Raw genomic sequence first — 15,642 nt, 5'->3', positions numbered from 1 at the left:
CAGCCACACCAACGGGTTGTGATCTGTGAGTAGGGAAAAAGGTTGTCCATACAAATAAGGCTGCAACTTTTTGAGGGCCCACACCACGGCCAGGCATTCTTTTTCAATGGCGGCGTAGCTTACTTCCCGGGGTAGCAACTTTCGGCTCAGTTAAGCTACGGGATGTTCTCCGCCATCTGCTCCCACTTGGCTCAGCACTGCTCCCAATCCAAACATTGAAGCGTCTGTGTGGACAAGAAATCTTTTAGTTGGATCAGGAGTGGCAAGTACAGGAGCATTAGTCAAAGCAGTTTTGAGTTGTTGGAATGCCTGCTCACACTCTGGGGCCCAGACAACCTGTCGAGGAAGGTTCTTGCGGGTCAAGTCAGTCAGGGGTTTGGCCAGGGCACTGTAATTGGGCACGAATTTTCTATAGTACCCTGCGGTACCTAGGAATGCCAACACTTGGGTTTTGGTCCTGGGGGTGGGCCACTTGGCTACGGCTTCAATTTTAGCTGCCTCGGGTTTCTGCTGCCCACACCCCACCCGGTGGCCCAAGTACTGCACCTCTGCCATCCTGATATGACACTTGCTGGGTTTCAGGGTTAGCCCTGCCTCTCCAATACGATCTAGGATGGCCCCTATATGTTGTAAGTGTTCCTCCCAGGTCTGGCTAAATATGGCAATGTCGTCTAAGTACGCACATGCATAACCTTGGAAACCGTCCAGTAGCCGATCTACCATCCGCTGAAAGGTTGCCGGAGCGTTTTTCATCCCGAATGACATGACCCGAAATTGGTACAGGCCAAACGGGGTGACAAAGGCCGACTTGGGGATGGCATCATCAGCTAGTGGGATTTGCCAGTATCCCTTACACAAATCTATGGTAGTGAGATACTGGCCACGGGCCATCTTGTCTAGCAGCTCGTCTATCCGGGGCATCAGGTAGGCATCAGACACTGTTTTGTCATTTAGCCTCCGGTAGTCGACGCAGAAACGCGCTGTGCCGTCCTTCTTAGGTACCAGCACTACCGGCGATGCCCAGGGGCTATTGGAAGGCTCGATAACCCCTAGCTGCAACATTTCGTCCAGCTCAGTCTTCATATGTGCCCTGACTGATTCGGGGACACGGTATGGAGCCTGCCGCATAGGTAGCTGTCCCTGGGTTTCAACTCGGTGGGTGGCCAGCGGAGTGTACCCAGGTAAATTGGAGAAGGTAGCCCCTTTAGCTACAATCAGCGCTTGTACCTGGGAACGCTCTTGAGGGCTTAGCCGCTCCCCCAGTTGAACCTCCTTGGAGGGCTCTAACTGTTCCTCAGGTTCTAAGAGGTCAGGTAGGGGCAGATTTTCCTGATCCTCAGAGGCGGAGGCGCATATCGCCGCCACGTCCTCTATCCTCTCTTGGTAGGGCTTGAGCATGTTCACGTGGAGCATGCGTCTTTTCCCTACCCCTGAGCAGGGGCCAATCACATAGGTGGTGTCACACCTTTGTTCCACCACCTGGTATGGACCCTGCCAGATGGCCTGCAGCTTGTCTGTGCGGACTGGTTTCAAAATCAAAACCTTTTGCCCTACTTGAAAGCTGCGGTCTCTGGCCCCCTATTGTACCAGCGGCGCTGGCGTTGTTGGGCCGCCTGGAGATTGGTGCGTACGGCCTGGGTTAGTGCCTCCAGTTGATCCCTAAACTCCAATACGTAGGATACAATAAGGGTCCCATCTGGACTACTCTCCCCCTCCCAGTGCTCCCGGATTAAGTCTAGTGGGCCCCGTACCCTTCTCCCAAACAGCAGTTCAAATGGGGAAAACCCTGTGGACTCCTGGGGTACTTCTCTGTAAGAGAACAGTAGATGGGGTAGAAACCTTTCCCAGTCTCTGTGAGCCTCTCCAAATGTGCGGAGCATCTGTTTCAGCGTACCATTAAATCTTTCGCATAGGCCATTGGACTGGGGGTGGTACGCTGAATTTGCTATTTGTTTAATGCCACATATCTTCCATAATTGTTGGGTGACCTCAGCGGTAAACTGGGTGCCCCTATCAGATATGATCTCTTGGGGAAACCCTACCCTGGAGAATACTTTCATTAGGGCCTCTGCCACAGTTTCGGTGTGAATATTGGAAAGGGCTATAGCCTCGGGGTACAGGGTGGCATAGTTGACTACCGTTAAAATTTACTTTTTCCCGGAGGGACTGGGCTTTGGTAAGGGCCCCAACTGCCACCCGACTAAAGGGTTCTTCGATGATGGTAAGGGGGCATAGTTTGGCTTTATGGCGGTCACCCCGCTTGCCTACCCGCTGGCAGATGTCACAGGAAGTGCACTACTGTCTCACGTCCTTAGAAATCCCTGGCCAGAAAAAAAGCGTGGGTCAACCTATATCGAGTACGGATCATCCCTAGATGTCCAGACAGGGGAATGTCGTGTGCGATCCTAAGTAATTCTTGCCTATACTTCTGGGGTACCACTAACTGTTTGGTCGTTACTGTGACCGACCCTCCTACTTCCCGTTCAGCAATGCAGTATAGTAGTCCTTTCTCCCACGTGTATCGCTCCCCCTCTAACCCTGCCTGGTCAGTGTGTACCCGGTCCCTGTATAGCTGTAGTGTGGGATCTGATTTTACCTCGCCCTCAAACTTAGTCGGGGTATCCCAGGACATACGTGTCGGATGGGGGTCTTGGTCTCTTACCTGAGCCTCAGAGTGTGTTAGTGGAGCCGTAGTGCGAGCCTGTTGCCGTGTGGTCACTGGATGGGCTTCCTGGTAGGGAGCCTGTGGGACAAAAGCAGAGGTAATCTGGCCCAAATCATTCCCCAGCACAACATCTGCCAGTAAATTTTGCATTAGTCCCACTTCTACTGTCCCCTCTCCCGCACCCCAATTCAAATGTACTTTAGCAGTGGGTAGTCGGTATACTGCTCCCCCTGCGACTCGGACTGCCACAGATCCGCCAGTGTGTGCCAACTCGGAGACCAAATGGGGTGCTATCATGGTTAAGGTAGCTCCCGAATCACGCAGTCCCTGAACCTCTTTCCCCTCTAGGGTTACCAGCTGTCGGTGATGCTGCCGGTTATCTGTGGCTCGGACTGACATTACTTCATGTAATATGCCCAGGGGTTCCTCTGCATGAACACTCCACAACTCCTGCGTGGTCAGTTCCCGTTGATAATGATGGGCAGCAGCCCGGGGTACTGGGTTTGGGCGCCCTTGATTCCAGGCGGGCTTGCCACGGTTTTGGGTACATTCCCGGGCCATATGCCCCCATTGTTTGCAGGAGTGGCATTGGATGTTGGCCCGCCCGTTATACCTGGATGGTGGAGGCAAATTCCCTGGGGAAGGACGAAACGGGGAGGCTGTGTGAGCTGGAGGTGGTATAGTGCTGGGTAGTCCTGTGGGTCGGAGGTAACTTTTAGCTATAGGTCCATGGTGCCTCCGTGCATCAAAGTGTTGGTCGGCCAATCTAGCTGCTTCAGTTAGGGTGAGGGGTTTCCTGTCCCGCACCCATTCTTGTGCCTCTGGGGATAATCCATTAAAAAATTGCTCCAACAACATCAGCTGACGTAACCCTTCCATGGTGGTGGCTTGGCTGGCCTGTATCCACCCTTGGGAGGCCTGGTCTAGCTTGTGAGCCCATTCAGCGTGCGAATCTCTTTCTTGTTTGCGCAGGTTTCTGAACTTGCGCCGGTATGCCTCTGGAGTAATGGCATACCTCTCTAATATTGCTCGCTTCACCTTCTCATAGTCCTTGCTGTCCTCACTGGGCACAGCGCGGTATGCTTCGGCTGCCCGACCTGCTAGCTTGCCTGCCAGCAGTGGCACCCATGCTGCCCGCTCTAAATCATGCAAATCACATAGTCTCTCAAAGTCCTGCAAGTACCCATCAATTTCATCCTTTTCCTCACAAAATACTTTAAAGGCCTGATAAGGACTTTTGGGCTTTACCTGGTGGTAGAGGGACCCGGTTGCGGACTCTGCTCGAGGCAATGTGTGCTGTGGACTGTGTGCCATTACGTATTCCTGCACATTCGCCATCACTAGGTTCATCATGGCATCTGATACAGGCTGAGACAAGAATTCTAGCCTGATCCTCATTTCCCTCTGGTAGAGCGTTTCTTCCATAACTGCTGGGGGTGTAGCGCTGCGGGCTCGGTCTCCCACCATCAGCTCGGCAATTAGTGTAGCCTTGGGTTTGCTGCTGGCTATCTTACCCCTGGCATCCAGCAGTTCTTTTAACGTTTGCCTCTTCAGCTTAGAATAATCTGTCTCCATTCACTTCGGTAGTCAGTTCTTTCGCTGTATTCTGCTTGCCATTTCTTCTTCTTATTCGGCAGTTATAATTGCCGAATTGGGCTTTTCGGCTGTAAGGTTGGATCCCGTCGCTTGCCACCAATTGTAGCGGAGGGCAGTATTAAAATCCACGATCTCCGCTGGTATAACAGGTAAATCCACAGTCAGCGCTGAAAAGGAAGGCAATATCCCAATCCTCCCAATAACCACAACGAAACACAGTTTGGGAGTCAACTAACTTGCTTTATTCACAGACTTCCATATTTATGCAGTTCCCCTTGCAAGGGGTTTCCGTACAGATGTTACAGGGGATTTCTCCCATCAGGCAGTGTAATTATCCCAACAGGCATTGCTGCACGAGAGGGATACTCCCACTAAAATGGACGATTAAGTGGATTATCCCCTCGTGCAGCGAAACTGACAATTCATATGAAAATCTATATTTTACACATTATACATCGCTTTTACACGAACAGCCGTTCGGTAGATAGCTGGGGTCTGCGGGCACATTTAGTGAGAATACCGCTCAGATCCCAGCTAAACTAAACGAACGCCGCACAAAATACATTTAAACATCGAGTTCGGTTTGAAACTACCAAACACCAATGGGGAACATAATGCGAGAAGAGCGGAACTCCCGAACGCTCTGGAAGTCCAGCGGTGTTCGTATCATCGAGTAGCCGTTTTCAGTTCCAGGCACTCGACGACCGAACACCGCTGCAGAGACAAAGGATCCAAGATGGCCGACCACCGCATGGTCGGTAGTCGAACGAAGGCCACCTAGGAGAGCCCTTAATTACCGATTGCAACATTGTTGCAATCGGTTAACGAGCGCCACACGACTCTAAGTGTGTGGTCTACCTGGGAAGCCCGTAGCCGCGGTTCGTCGAACTAAGTGTTTGCATGCTGGTAGCTTACGGCTGCCAGCATGCGAACTACCATAATACAATACACACACAGCACAATATACACAGCAATCCATACAGCCTACGGACAACCCTTCTATAGTATAGTCCAGAAGTGGCTAGGTTTGCCACAATATGTATAAAAACAAATTTTTCATTAACGAGATGTCACGTATTCATCCGCATATAAAAATGTGATTAATGAAATTTACTGATCTGACAGGAAAAGTTATGCCGAGCAACATTACTGTCCTTACAGGAAAAGTTGTGCCGCGCAGCAATCAAATCCACAGGAGGGTTTCTGCTGAGCAGCAATTATGCAAATGGTAACCTGGTAATTGCCTTTGGGGTCAAAGGCCGATTACGACCTATCAAATCCATAGGAGGGGTATTTAGGCCCAGTTCTCATCCTGCCCAGTGCCCTGTCGTAGTTTCCCTAGTGGTTGTCTGAGAGTGCGTTCCTGATTCAAGTTTCTTCTGTTTTTTTACTTTGGCTTTGAATTTGACTTCCCTGTATTCTGGTATCCCTGACTTCTGTCTTTCCCTTATCGTTGTGTCTCTTTCTGTATCCCCTTACCTCGGCAAGTATCCTGACGACTCTTTGGTACATTAAGTCGGCCATTCTAAGGCCGTTACCTATTAGTCATCTGTGTGACACAATTCTACGTGCTGGATCAACTAGTAATCCTGACACGAGATGAGAGGGTATCTAATTTAATTTGGGACAGGTATGGTCTGGCAAGTTGATCTAAAAATCTTGCCAAAGGTGACAATAAAGAATCAATGCCAGCCACTATGGGCCTACCTGGTGGACACATATAAGACAGGCACAATTGAAGAATTACCGTAAGAAATTGAAAAATGTCTTTGTCTATAATTTCATTTTCTAGGACCTTTTTCAGTTTCTTATGGTAAACTCCCCAATTGTGCCTGTCTTATATGTATTGCCCAAAATACATACATCCTTGATAGATCAGCAGGTAGGCCCATAGTGGCTGGCATTGATTCTTTATGATCACCTTTGGCAAAATGTTTAGATCAATTTGCCAGACCATACCTGTCCCAAATTAAATCTTATGTCAGAGACACTACTGAAGTATTGAAGAATATACCTTTATAATATTCCTTTATAATATACAGACAGTGAATGTTGATGTAATTTCTAGTTATCAAATATAAACAGCTTTGTGGATACTTTGGAGATTAAACATCAAGTCTTTTCATTTCATGAGCATGTATATTTGAATTTAATTATATTTTTTGCTATTCCATGTATCTGGCACCTTAAATTAATTTTGCCGATAGGCTTATTGTTGCTTATGTTAATTGATCTTCTTGGCCGTCCGCGCACATGCTTAGTTCTGCCTGTGTGGACCACCCATATTGTGTGGTTGGTCAGGGTGACCGAGCATGCGCCCAGACTTAGCCAAGGGATGTGCCATCTGGCTCCCTTGAGCGCATGTGTGGATATGACGTACCCGGAAGTAATTGTATTGAAACGCAACTTGCGTTCCACTGTGGCGCTCTCAGGGAAATCTGCTTAGCAGTTCTCTTCATATGTGATCAGTAACTTGTTTATTTTAATTCATGCTGATTATTAATGCAAATTAACTACTATTAACAATGTATTATGATTTACAGCTGTCACTTCAAGATTTCTCGAGGGCTGAACCGTTTCTGTGGAACTCGCATCCCTCCTCCGTTAGATGCTCACCCTGTCTCCACTCCTTCAAAAAATCATTAAAAACCCACTTCTTCATAAAAGCGTATCAATTAAACTGTTAATAGCTCCTGACGGATTCCTCTTCTGCAACTGTCACTAGTCTAATACTATCCTTACCTTTTTGTGTCATTTTACCCCACTCCCTCTAGCATGTAAGCTCATTGAGTATGGTCCTCAACCCCTCTGTGTGTCCAACTTGTCTGGTTACAACTACATGTCTGTTTGTCCACCCATTGTAAAGCGCTGCGGAATTTGATGTCTCTATATAAATATCATAATAATAATAATAATAATATGTTATGTGATTGTTTTAATTTACCTATATATATACTGTGTTAGTTGGTGTATTTGTTAGCTTGATAAAGACCTAGATGGTCGACACGTTGCTGTGGTTCTAATAAAGTGCCTATCTTAAACCAAGGAGTGCCTGGACCTTTTTTTTCCTTTATTCTACTACTTTGGGAATCTGGTGTTTGGTTCCGGTCAGGGTGGTATCAGCCGCGATGCAAACGAGGCATTTACCTTGGGTGGCATTTTCCAGGGGCAGCAAAAAAAGCCGCCCCCAAATGCCTAGGGCAAACGTCTTGTTATCCTTGCGGCTAACTAAAAATCCGGTCGGGCGGCGCTGGCGAGGGAGCACTTTCCCCTGAGCTCTCTGCTCAGCTCCCTCGCACGCCGCAGAGTGATGTCGCGAGTCAGAATATGACATCATATTGCGGCTCCCGGCATCACTCTGTGGCGCGCAAGGGTGCTGAGCAGAGAGCCTGCCTGCCCAGCAGCCACTGGACCCGAGGGAAAGGGAGAACCCCCCCAGCATTCCCAAAGGTAAGGAGGCTGGCATAGGCGTGCGCACGGCATAGGCCATGCCACGCACTATGTATTGAGTCCTGCAGGAACAGCGTTCCTGCACTTTTATTTGAGCAGGAACGCTGTTCCTGCAGGCACTCAGTGCCCCCCCAGATGCCCCCTTCTGGCCCCATGTTCCCCCTGTAATGGGGGGGAGGGCAAGAGGTGATCATCCCCCCCCCCCCCCGGTCGGGTGCCTGTCTTCATCTCAGCCGCGGCGAGGGAGCTGTGTGTGTCTGTGAATGTATGTGTGTGTCTGTAAGTGTGTCTGTCTGTCTGAGTGTGTGTGTGTCTGTAAGTGTGTCTGCCTGTCTGAGTGTGTATGTGTCTGTGAATGTATGTGTGTGTGTCTGTAAGTGTGTCTGTCTGTCTGAGTGTGTGTGTGTCTGTGAGTGTATGTGTGTGTGTGTCTGTAAGTGTGTCTGTCTGTCTGAGTGTGTGTGTGTCTGTGAATGTGTGTGTGTCTGTGAATGTGTGTGTGTCTGTGAGTGTATGTGTGTGTGTCTGTATGTGTGTGTCTGTGAGTGTGTGGGAGTATGTGTGTGCACGCGTGTATATATATGTGTGTGTCTGTGTATGTGTGTCAGTATATATATATATATATATATATATATATATATATACAAACACACACACGTGTATATTATTTTTTTGGGGGTGGGAAAAGAGTTCCCACACTTTATTCCCCAGGACTTCTCCGGAGATCTCCGGATCTCCCCTGTCGGCTCACGCAGAGACGGCACTATCTGAGTGCCGGCTCTGCTCTTAGCCTCCATGGGCTGGCGGGGAGATCAAAGATCTACCTCACCAACCCACAGCAACATGGAGGGAGGCAGGAGAGGACCCGGGGAGCTCTAGACAGCAGCTCTGCCAGGTTCCTCTCACAAGATCTGAGCATTGCCACGGCAACACTCAGATCTCGCGAGAGTTAACTCTAGCTCCGCAGGCTAGAGTTCACTCTCCACTGGACCACAAGGGATGGCGCATGGCAGCAAGGATCCCCCCTCCATACATAAGGTAGGGAGGGGGGATATTTACTAATCTGCCCCCACCTCCACAATCCCTCCAAACATACAGCCCACACACACACAGCACCTAGACACATACAGCACGCTCACACACACAGTACACTAACCGCACCCTCACAAACACACACAGCACCTTTAAAAACACACAACACCCTCACACACAGCACACTAACAGCACCCTCACAAACACCCACAAACAGCACCCTCACAAATACACGACACCCACACACATCACACAAACAGCACCCTCACACACACAGCACCCTCACACAGCACAGTAACAGGACCCTAACAAACACACAAACACCCTCACACACAGCACACTACCAGCACCCTCACACACAAACAGCACCCACACAAACACCCTCACCCACATAGCACACTACCAGCACCCTCACACACACATCACACTAACAGCACCCTCAGACACACACTAACAGCACCCTCACGCCACCCTCACACAGCACACTAGCAGTACACACACACACAGCAGTGTATATGTATATGTAGAGGTGGCTGCACTTCTCCATTCCTCTCGCCCAACCACTTGCCCACTTGATCCTGTCCCATCTCACCTCATCAGATCTCTCTCCCCTTGTCTTGTGCCTATCCTAACACACATCTTTAACTGCTCTCTCTCTTCTGGCACTGTTCCTGCTGACCTTAAACATGCCACTGTAATACCTATCCTGAAAAAAACATCTCTTGACCCGTCCTCCCCCTCTAACTATCGTCCCATATCCCTGCTCCCTTACTCATCAAAGCTTTTGGAAAGACTTGTCTTTACCCGTGTGTCTCACTTCCTTAATTCCAACTCTCTCCTTGACTCTCTTCAGTCTGGCTTCCGCCCTCTCCACTCTACTGAGACCGCTCTTATCAAAGTGACTAATGACCTAATCTCCGCTAAATCCAAAGGTCACTACTCCATATTAATTCTCCTTGACCTCTCTGCTGCCTTTGACACAGTTGATCATGCTCTCCTCCTTCAAACTCTTCAATCACTCGGTCTCTGTGACTCTGTCCTCTCTTGGTTTTCCTCCTATCTCTCCCAACGCTCATTTAGTGTCTCCTTTTCCAAGGATACCTCCTCCCCTCGCCCTGTCTCGGTTGGAGTTCCCCAAGGCTCTGTCCTTGGTCCCCTTCTATTTTCTTTTATACTGCCTCTCTTGGAAAACGTATTGCCTCTTTTGGATTCAACTACCACCTGTACGCTGATGACACTCAGATATACCTCTCCTCACCGGACCTCTCCCCGGCCGTCCTGCAACGTGTCACTGCTTGCCTCTCTTCCATCTCTGACTGGATGTCGTCACGCTTTCTCAAACTTAACCTCTCTAAAACTGAACTCCTTGTCTTTCCTCCTCCTAATACTGATCCTCCTCTCTCACTCTCCCTTCAAGTCAGTGATATCCACATGAGTCCATCCCTACAAGCGCGCTGTCTTGGCATCATACTTGACTCTGGTCTCACCTTTGAGTCTCACATCCAGTTTGTTGCCAAGTCCTGTAGGTTCCAACTCAAAAACATAGCCCGCATCCGCCCCTTTCTTACGCAAGATGCTACCAAGGAGCTTGTTCATGCTCTAGTAATTTCCCGCATGGATTACTGTAACCCTCTCCTGATTGGTCTCCCCAAAAGCCGTACTGCCCCGCTACAGTCTGTAATGAATGCTGCAGCTAGACTGATTTTCCTATCCAGTCGGTCATCTCACACCTCGCCCCTCTGCCAGTCCTTACATTGGCTCCCTGTATCCTATAGGAGTCAATTCAAAGTGCTAACCCATACATTTAAAGCACTGAACAATTCCAGCCCCTCTTATATCTCTTCACTGATCCAGAGGTATGCCCCTCCTCGTACCCTCCGCTCTGCCCGCGACCACCTCCTGACCGCTGCTCGCACCCGTACGGCCAACTCACGCTTGCAGGACCTCTCACGGGCGGCTCCTCTCCTATGGAATAACTTGCCTACTGCCATCAGACTCTCCCCTAGTCTTCAATCATTTAAGAAGGGCCTTAAATCCCATCTCTTCAGGAAAGCGTATGGCCTCCCAGAGTAATCTCTCCCTTACATACCTGTCTCTTGCTCTCCTATGGGATAGTGCTTTGCTCTCTCCTCCAGCTCTGCTTCACTCCTACTTGATATTTCCTATCCTAATGTTTCTAATACCCCACCTCCTATAGACTGTAAGCTCATTTGAGCAGGGTCCTCTTCAACCTATTATTCCTGTAAGTTTTCTTGTAATTGTCTTATTTATTGTTACATCCCCTCCCTCTCAAAATATTGTAAAGCGCTACGGAATCTGTTGGCGCTATATAAATGGCAATAATAATAATAATAATAATATATATATATATATATATATATATATATTACACATGCGGCGTGTGTTTGTGCTTTAGGGTGCACACCCTAATGCAATAGGCTGCGCACACCTATGGAGGCTGGGGTAGTTGAATGAAAAAAATTAAAGTGTGCAGGCCCGGACTGGCCATCGGGCACACCGGGCAAATGCCCGGTGGGCTGCGGTGGCCATGGGCCGAGGCCGGCAGGGAGATCACAGGATCTCCCCTGCCGGTCTTTGCAGGGCCAGCTCTATCCGAGCGCCGGCCCTGCAGTAGTCCCTGGCGGGCCGGTGGGGAGATCAAAGATCTCCCTCACCGGCCCACATGCAGGATATTGCGGCCGCCGGCGGGGAGAGAGGGAAGGAGGGAGCCAGCCTGCCAGCAGAGGAACCCAGCGGAGCTCTAACTTGCAGCTCCGCCGGGTTCCTCTCGCGAGATTCGGAGCGTTGCCATGGCAACGCTCCGGGTCTCGCGAGAGTAAACTCTAGCCCCACAGGCTAGAATTCACTCACCACTAAGACCACCAGGGATGGAAGCCAGCAACAGGATCCCCCCTCCCAGGCATAAGGTAAGCAGGGAGGGGGGATATAATCATACAGGTCACAGCAGTCTCACAGACCCCTCACACAAACACACTCACAGCATCCCTGACACTCACACTGCACCCCTATCTGCTTCAAATATCAATGTGCACTCAGAAAAGTCCTTTTGTATACTATCAAATGCTGTTTGATAAATATCTGTAAATTGATATAATGAACAAGACTGGCCATTCTGCTCTCTCATTAAAAAGTGCACTTACCCCGAGCTGACACTCAGTGGATGCTTGTTTATTGCACACCAATCTTTGGACTGTATGAGGATATGCAATAAACTAAATCCAAAAGCCTCATTAATCTTTGCCAGCATTTAGACCAGTGTAACTCAATCGGCAGCTAAACTTCTTAAACTGGTCTGCATCCTTCACATTAAAGCAATATTAATTTTTTTTTATGAAACAAGCGTACTTTATAAAGAAGCCAGTGAATGTCTATCAGTGTACACAAAGATACAATTAAAGGTAACATATTTGTTAATTAAATAAAATAAATGTAGAAAACTAGGCCATTTTACAACCCATGGTTGAAGAACACAGCAGACATCATATTGGATTACTGTGCCTTCAATAAACATGGATGAAAAAACACTCACACTACACACACACTGCACCCCTAACACTCACAGCACACACACACACACTGCACCCCTAACACTCACAGCACACACACACACACACACTGCACCCCTAACACTCACAACACACACACACACTGCACCCCTAACACTCACAGCACACACACACACACACACATACACACTGCACCCTTGACACTCACAGCACACGCACACACACTGCACCCCTAACACACAGCACACACACAAACACTGCACCCCTAACACTCACAGCACACACACACACACACACACACACACTGCACCACTGACACTTACAGCACACACACACTGAACCCCTGACACTCACAGCACACACACACACACACTGCACCCCTGACACTCACAGCACACACACACACACACTGAACCCCTGACACTCATGGCACACACACACACACTGCACCCCTGACACTCACACCACTCACACACACACACACACACACTGCACCCCTGACACTCAGCACACACACACACACTGCACCCGTGACACTCACACCACTCACACACACACACTGCACCCCTGACACTGACAGCACACACACACACACACACTGCACCCCTGACACACACTTCACCCCTGACACTCACAGCACACTCACACGCACATAGCACCCTAATGAAAACACAGCACCCGCTCACACACAGCACACACACACATAGCACCCTGATGCAAACACAGCACCCGCTCACACACAGCACACACACACTGCACCGATCACACACACAGCACCCTTACCCACATAGCACCCTCACGCAAACACAGCACCCATCACTCACACACACACTACACCCCTCACACACACACACACTGCACTCCTCTCGCACACACACTACACCCCTTACACACACCCTCACACACACTGCACAATATGCTTTCCTAGCATTTTTGTCTCCTGGTATCCCAACTATGGAGACACCAGAGACAAATTTCAAGCAAACACAGTGCAAGCATGTTATTAGATTTGCTTGCGCTGTGCAGAACAAATACAGGGTCTTTTTCTCATGCCAGAGCTCTTCAGCAGAGCTCTGCACATGGTCTACCCTGGAAGAGCATTGAACCAACAGGCTCACTTTGTGATGGGGTGTGCTTGTCATTGGTGATGACAAAACACACCCTATCTGGCCCCGCCCCCTTTTTAGTGGGCCGCTGTAATAAAAAAATGCCCGGGCCGAATTTTCTTCCCAGTTCGGCCCTGAAAGTGTGTGTGTTAGTGTGTGTGTGTTTCTGTTAGTGAGTGTGTGTGTCTGTTAGTGTGTGTGTCTCTTAGTGTGTGTGTTAGTGTGTGTGTGAGTGCGTGTCTGTTAGTGAATGTGTGTGTCTGCTAGTGACTGTATGTGTCTGTTAGTGAGTGTGTATGTCTGTTAGCTGGTGTATGCTTGTCTGTCAGTGAATGTGTGTGTATTTAGAAGGTGGGGCAGGGGGGAAAGGTGAGGAGGTGCGGGGGGGGAGGAGGGCGCCTGAATTTTGTCATGCCTTAGGGAAGCACAAAACCAGGATACACCACTGGTTCTGGTACAGTTAAAGCACCCTGGCTCAGACTGATGGGAGTGAGTGCAGTTCCCTACACACTCTACAAGGATTCTTAGAAGCTCTGTCCTCTGCACCTGTGAGGCAGCATAGAGGGAGCATACAGAGAGGAGGAGAAATGAAACAATTGTTATTTTCCTACTCCTTGTTTTCATGTTTGCCCTGTTCCTGATCTGAACTGGATTATGATGTAATTTGCTAAATCTATCAAACAGAGCATCACATTAAAATCACAATAGAAAAGTTGTGTTAAATATTACTATTTTAAAAGCTCCTTACATTTTACCCTAGAAATACAGATGTATTTAATTATTAATATACATATGACTTGGAAATATATATTTTTTTCAAATTCTCTCCTAGATAAGGAATTTGCTTAAAATGAACCAGACAGAAATTAGAGAATTTCTGCTCCTGGGATTTCAGAATATCCAGATTTTTAACCGTGTGCTATTTGTTCTTTTCCTATTAATATACATATTAACACTGATCAGTAACCTGCTAATTATTATATTAGTGGCGAAGGTCTCAAACCTGAAATCCCCCATGTATTTCTTCCTCAGTCAGTTATCCTTGTCTGATATATTGCTCACCACAAATATAACTCCCAACATGCTGCAATGTCTCATTACTGGTGGACACCACATATCCATTAATGGCTGCCTCACTCAGCTTGGTTTCCACTGTATATCATCAGGAGCAGAATGTCTTCTTCTCACAGCGATGTCCTATGACCGGTATTTGGCCATCTGTGACCCATTACATTACATTTCTATCATGGATCATAGATGTTGCCTCTTGATGGCTCTTTGCTCCTGGCTGTTAGCATTTCTACCATTGACTGTTATTATTTTATTAGTTTCTAACTTACATTTCTGTGGACCCAATGTATTTGACCATTATTTCTGTGACTTTGGACCTCTTCTTGAGATGTCTTGCTCAGAATACACTGTAATTTTATTTGTAGATTTTGCCTTAGCCACACCTTATGTTTTATTCCCCTTTCTGTTCATAATTTTCACATATATCTCAATTTGTATCACCATCTTGTCAATCTCTTCCACCACTGGAAGACAGAAAGCCTTTTCTACCTGCAGCTCTCACTTGGCTGTAGTGAGTATGTATTATGGGACAATAATAGCTGTATATATGGCTCCCTCAAAAGGCCAGTCTATCAATGTCAATAAGATTATGTCTCTTCTGTACACAATGGGAACCCCCTTTTTAAACCCAATCATATATAGTCTTAGGAATGAGGAGATTAAGAAAGCTTTCGTGAAATGGACATCAATCCACTCAAAAAGACATTAGAGTTAGCATGGAAACACCATCAAGACATAGCAATGTATCAGTTCAGTTTTTATTACATGTGCATAATGCTGTCCTATTACAGATTCGTGTTTCATATGCCCTGTTTCTTGTAGCAGATTCCCTCTGTTTGATCTGTCTTTATGACTACCCTTTAAATGGTTGTTGCTTTCTTTTGTACTCTTTAAGATATGTTGCAGTTACTCACTTTGCATGTTTCTTCTGTTGCAATTTTTTTTTATTTTTTTTTCCTTCTTTGTCTCAGGCTGATCCTATTTATTTCAAATTACTTAAGACTATCAACTTTTTTTTTTGTTGAAAGTCCTAAGTAGAAAAATATGGTACAGTCGTAATATAGTAAATGTAGTATCTTTAAAATTGGACATTATACTTGCAGTAGTTTAAGAGTAAATATGAGTTAACTACCATGTAATTTGGAAAGAAAAAACATCCCCATAAATATGTTGGGTGTCCTGGACAGTAATGATT

The 15,642-nt window shown here is 47.6% G+C and overlaps 1 protein-coding gene across 1 annotated transcript; it reads left to right on the top strand.

Annotated features, from left to right (window-relative positions):
• The first annotated feature begins 14,226 nt into the window (after positions 1–14,226).
• LOC134602046 (olfactory receptor 6N1-like) lies at positions 14,227–15,156 on the top strand. The gene has a single exon (XM_063446547.1). The coding sequence runs from the start codon at positions 14,227–14,229 to the stop codon at positions 15,154–15,156; it is 930 nt and encodes a 309-aa protein (XP_063302617.1).
• Positions 15,157–15,642: the final 486 nt, after the last annotated feature.

This window comes from Pelobates fuscus, chromosome 3 (genome assembly GCF_036172605.1).
Source record: "Pelobates fuscus isolate aPelFus1 chromosome 3, aPelFus1.pri, whole genome shotgun sequence".
NCBI classification, from domain to species: Eukaryota; Metazoa; Chordata; class Amphibia; order Anura; family Pelobatidae; genus Pelobates; species Pelobates fuscus.
The sequence above is the reverse complement of the archived record's forward strand: the minus strand, read 5'-3'. Positions and strand labels throughout refer to the sequence as shown.